This window comes from Mus caroli, chromosome 11 (assembly GCF_900094665.2).
Source record: "Mus caroli chromosome 11, CAROLI_EIJ_v1.1, whole genome shotgun sequence".
NCBI classification, from domain to species: domain Eukaryota; kingdom Metazoa; phylum Chordata; class Mammalia; order Rodentia; family Muridae; genus Mus; species Mus caroli.
In genome coordinates, this window is record NC_034580.1 from 63,622,925 (window position 1) to 63,627,351 (window position 4,427).

The 4,427-nt window shown below is 50.4% G+C and overlaps 1 protein-coding gene across 2 annotated transcripts in view; it reads left to right on the forward strand.

Annotated features, from left to right (window-relative positions):
• The first annotated feature begins 3,524 nt into the window (after positions 1-3,524).
• Rpl26 (ribosomal protein L26) overlaps positions 3,525-4,427 on the forward strand; it is a 3,501-nt gene continuing 2,598 nt past the window's right edge. Inside the window, exons 1-2 of one of the 2 annotated variants that reach the window (XM_029484240.1) lie at positions 3,525-3,624; positions 4,253-4,425. In XM_029484240.1, the coding sequence (XP_029340100.1) occupies positions 4,258-4,425 (168 nt within the window). In that variant the 5' untranslated portion in view covers positions 3,525-3,624; positions 4,253-4,257. The remainder of the gene's footprint in view (positions 3,625-4,252; positions 4,426-4,427) is intronic. The other variant, XM_029484239.1, reaches the window with a different exon arrangement.

Sequence of the window (4,427 nt, forward strand, 5' to 3'; positions counted from 1 at the left end):
AGGCAGGAGGCTCTTGAGTTCAGCGTGGCCTTGGCTGCAGAGGGAGAACTTCCCAGACCACAAACCGGCAGCTTTTTTCTCCTTCCTTCCTTCCTTCCTTCCTTGGCACATATACAGGCCTCTCCCACTGTCACGGGAGCCTGGAAGCTCCATACTCCCCAGTCTAGGCTCACCAGGCAAGCTCAGGAAACAGCGTATCAGAACAGATTCTGGAACTAACTTCCCTGGCTTGAGTTTCCAGAAACAGTGAAAAGCTGACGTACAGAGACATCCTGACGCCCCGCCCCACCCCACCCACGCTGCTCAGGTGAACAGACAGTGTCTGTGTTCCTGCGCACACCGCATCCCATCTTCCTGGGAATATTCTATTCTGTTTCTTTGTTGCCTCGTGTCTCCTCTTTCTGGGGAGGAACTTACAGAACTGGGCATGGAGCTTAGCAGTGTGCCCTACAGATAAGATAAGCACTACATAAAAAGTAAAATAAATAAAGCTTGTATCACGCACACCTATACATGTATAGTTCAATTTAGATGTGAAATTGGGGGTGGAGAGGAATCCCTGCTTTGATGCAGCTCAGCTTTACCAAGACCTGTTTCAGAATGCTCCGACAGGGTCAAGTTAAAGATCCCTTTCAGCCAGGTGGTGGTGCACATCTTTAACCCCAGCTTTGGGAGGCAGAGGCAGGCAGAGCTCTGTGGGCCAGCCTGGTCTATAGAGTGAGTTCCAAGACAGAGCTACACAGAGAAATCCTGTCTTGGGAAACTAAAATAAATAAAGGGTCTCTTTCGGTCAGGTTAGAAGGCAGAGAGGAAGGGTGTGAGCCAGACACCCAACAGACACTGGCAAGATAAGCAGACCATAACTAGACTACAGGCAATTTGTTGTATCACTGTAATTTAACAATCTTATCGCTGTATGAAGTGGCTGTGCTGTCCCAACCCTGACCTAAAGGTTTCATTCTGATGAGTCACAATCTGCTGATGGGGGGAACCAAGGTGGCACTAGTCAGGGCAGGGTGTCCCCAGAGAATGAGGGGAGTCCTGGTGGAGGGGAGATTGTGAAGGAAACTAAAAATGCTTTCCCTGAAAGTAAGCTGATGAGTCTGAAAGGAGGAAGAAAAGCACAGAGGGCAGGAGGCACGGGCAGCTCCTATCACCCTGTGACCTCTGGGCTTCCCTCTAAAAGGCACAGAACTTAGTTCCCGGAAAATGCCACTTGCCTGTCCTCAAGCTACCCCACTGCCTCGAGGAGCTAAGTTTAACATTCTTCAAACCTCACTCAAGGGTGACCTACCTCACTGCACACATCTCCCTGACCCTAAAGCTAAAGACGGCGGGTTCAAGCTTCCCATGATCCCAAATTGCTGCTTCCCATGCCTGTCTCCCCTCTTGGACCATGACTTCCTGCAAGCACAAACCTGGAATTATTTTGTCACCCCAGTATTCTAAGCTAGCTTATGAAGGACGCACCACAAGCATTTATTGAATAGAACTGCTGCAGGTTTTATTCAATTTTTCCTTTTCTTTTTCTTTTCTTTCTTTCTTTTTTTTGCCTTGGTTTTGTTCTTGTTTTTCNAGACAGGGTTTCTCTGTGTAGCCCCGACTGTCCTGAAACTCACTCTGCAGACCAGACTGGCCTCAAACTCGGAGACCACCCCCCTTCCTCTGCCTCCCAAATGTTGGAATTAAAGGTGTGCACCGGCTCACCCAGCTTTCAATTTTTCAGTGGCATATAAATTTGGGGCTCTTTCTCTTACAGAATATTTGACAACACACTATTTTAAAATCATGAATACTGATGACTCTATTTTGAACCCTCAAAGGTATGGTTTCTCACTCTTCAACTTGACAGTTCTTACAAACTGTCATATCGAGTTTCCCAAGACAGGATTTCTCTGTGTAGCTCTGATATCGAGTCATGTCGTTTCTAGGGGGACCCGGAGAGCCAGCCTCATAGGTTCTAAACTCCGCTAGAAGTCATAGGTCCTGTGTCCCTTTGCACCTTCTTGTCACTGCTCCATGGCTCAGTTATCCACTCTGTAAACTGAGGACAGTACAGTACACCTGCATCTGCCTAAAGACGTTAGTGATGTTAAAGGGCATAGAAGAGTGTGTCCTGCCCAGTGTTCCCAAAGCTCCCTGTATCTTAAGAAGAACGTGCCTCACCGGGCGTGGTGGCGCACACCTTTAATCCCAGCACTTGGGAGGCAGAGGTAGGCAGATGGCAGATTTCTGAGTTCGAGGCCAGCCTGGTCTACAAAGTGAGTTCCAGGACAGCCAGGGCTATACAGAGAAACCCTGTCTCGGAAAAACAAAAAAACGAAAAAAAAAAAAAAAAAAAAAAAAAAAAAAAAAAAAAGTATGTGCCTCCTGTTAGCATGACAGCTATATGCCTCAAAACCCATTTGCAGGGAATCAGATCCCCTTGACCTACCTCCATCAGATCTGGAACCGAGAACTCTCAGGAGAGGTTTGAGGTCGTAGTTTTAAAGGGTACACCTGTCTGTGCTGAAAGTCCTCCCCGTGTCTCTTTCTTTTCTTTCTTTCTTTCTTTCTTTTTCTCTTTCCATGTTTTCAGTTTTTCGAGACAGGGTTTCTCTGTGTAGCCTTGGCTGTCCTGGAACTCAAGCTGTAGACCAGGCTGGCCTCGAACTAAGATATCCGCCTGCCTCTGCCTCCCAAGTGCTGGGATTAAAGGCGGGCGCCACCAATGCCGGCTTTTCCTTTTTTTTTTTAAATTGGATATTTTCTTTATTTACATTTCAAATGTTTTCCCCTTTCCAGGTCTCCCCTTCTGAACTCTCCTATCCCATCCCCTCTGCCCTTACCTCCCCCACCCACCCACCCACTCCCGTCTTCCCGCCCTGGCATTCCCCTACACTGGGGCATGGAACACCCTCAGGCCCAAGGGCCGCCCCTCTCACTAATGTCCAACAAGGCCATCCTCTGCCCCGTTTGTGACCGGAGCCTGTAATCTTTTGTTGGTGGTCCAGTCCCCGGGAGCTCCGGGGGATCTGGCCTCGGGTCTGTTTGTTTAAGCGTGATCTGAACCAGCAACTTGGCATCATCAGAGGGCCAAGATCTATTTCCGACCGTTCAGGTGAGGGATGATCTCAATTTCGCAGAAGGACCCAGAGTAGTCAGAATCCACCCAGATGTGGGAGCGGCCAGCTGGGGCTAATTATAAGGACTAACTCCTATAGGTCAAGTCACCGAGGTAACCGTCTGGCCAAGGTCCCAGAGCCACTCCGCGCCTAAAAGTAGGTCTTGCGCTTCGCCCGGAGCCCAGGAATGGAGGAATGGAAGGGTGAGATCTCCCAGGTCCTCTCACTCCTCCATCACGCTGGCCTACGGTCCCTAAGCAACCCTCTTCATCCCGGGAGCACTGCCTTCCCTAGAGGACTAAGCCTACCACGCACACCACCGAGGGATGACGTCAGGACCCCTTGCAGTCCCCCTCCGAGCCGCTAGATGGCGCTAAACTCCCATTCCTAGTTTCTTCTTTTCTCCCAACCTCCTTTCCCCTTTCGCTCCGAGACTCTCGCGAGATCTCGCGGCAACTTACAGAACCGGAAGTCGCGTGTAGTTCTCTTTCCTTTTGCGGCCATCGGTGGATCGTAGCCGGTGAGTTTTCGGCGGGTTGTCGCTGGTAATCCGCAGCCATCCGCGGCGAGGCGAGGAGGCTTTTCTGTCCCGAGGCCCCGAGACGGCCTTGCTGGCCCGGCATTAGTCAGGGAGCCGAGCTGGGGCGGGCTCTGTCCGTGTCTTTCCTAGCCAGGGACCGCGGGTCTGGAGAGGGGTAGGGGACCAGGTTCGTGGACTCGAAGGCCGGCGGGGCCCATGGAGATGGAGTTAAATCATAAGCCCCGAGTCATCCGTGCGGTTGCCCTCTCGCCGGTTGGGAGGGCTTGGAGATCCGCCCTTGCTTCCATGCTTAAGTGGGGGGCAAAATGCAGAGCACCGGAGGCGGTAAATGAGAAGGTAAAGACGGATGCTGTGTAGGACCCTCCCGGGATGCTGAAGTTGGAAAGTCATGTTTAAAAATAAGATAGCTGTTACTAATGGCAGAGTCTTCACCTTGTTTTCGGTCTTTAAAGACGAAAAAACCCTCAGATGGGCAGGTCTGGAGTGACCGATGATACCTTCCAGTGAACGCTGTGTGCTTTTGGAGTGGAGTTGATGCAGTTTAGGGAACTGGTTGAGACTTGAAGCGTTAAAGGGTCTTCTGTTGTTGGGTTTATTTTTTTTTTAGCCAAAATGAAGTTCAATCCCTTCGTGACTTCTGACCGAAGCAAGAACCGCAAACGGCATTTCAATGCGCCTTCTCACATTCGGAGGAAGATCATGTCTTCCCCTCTTTCCAAAGAGCTGAGACAGAAGTATAACGTTCGGTCTATGCCCATTCGGAAGGATGACGAAGTTCAGGT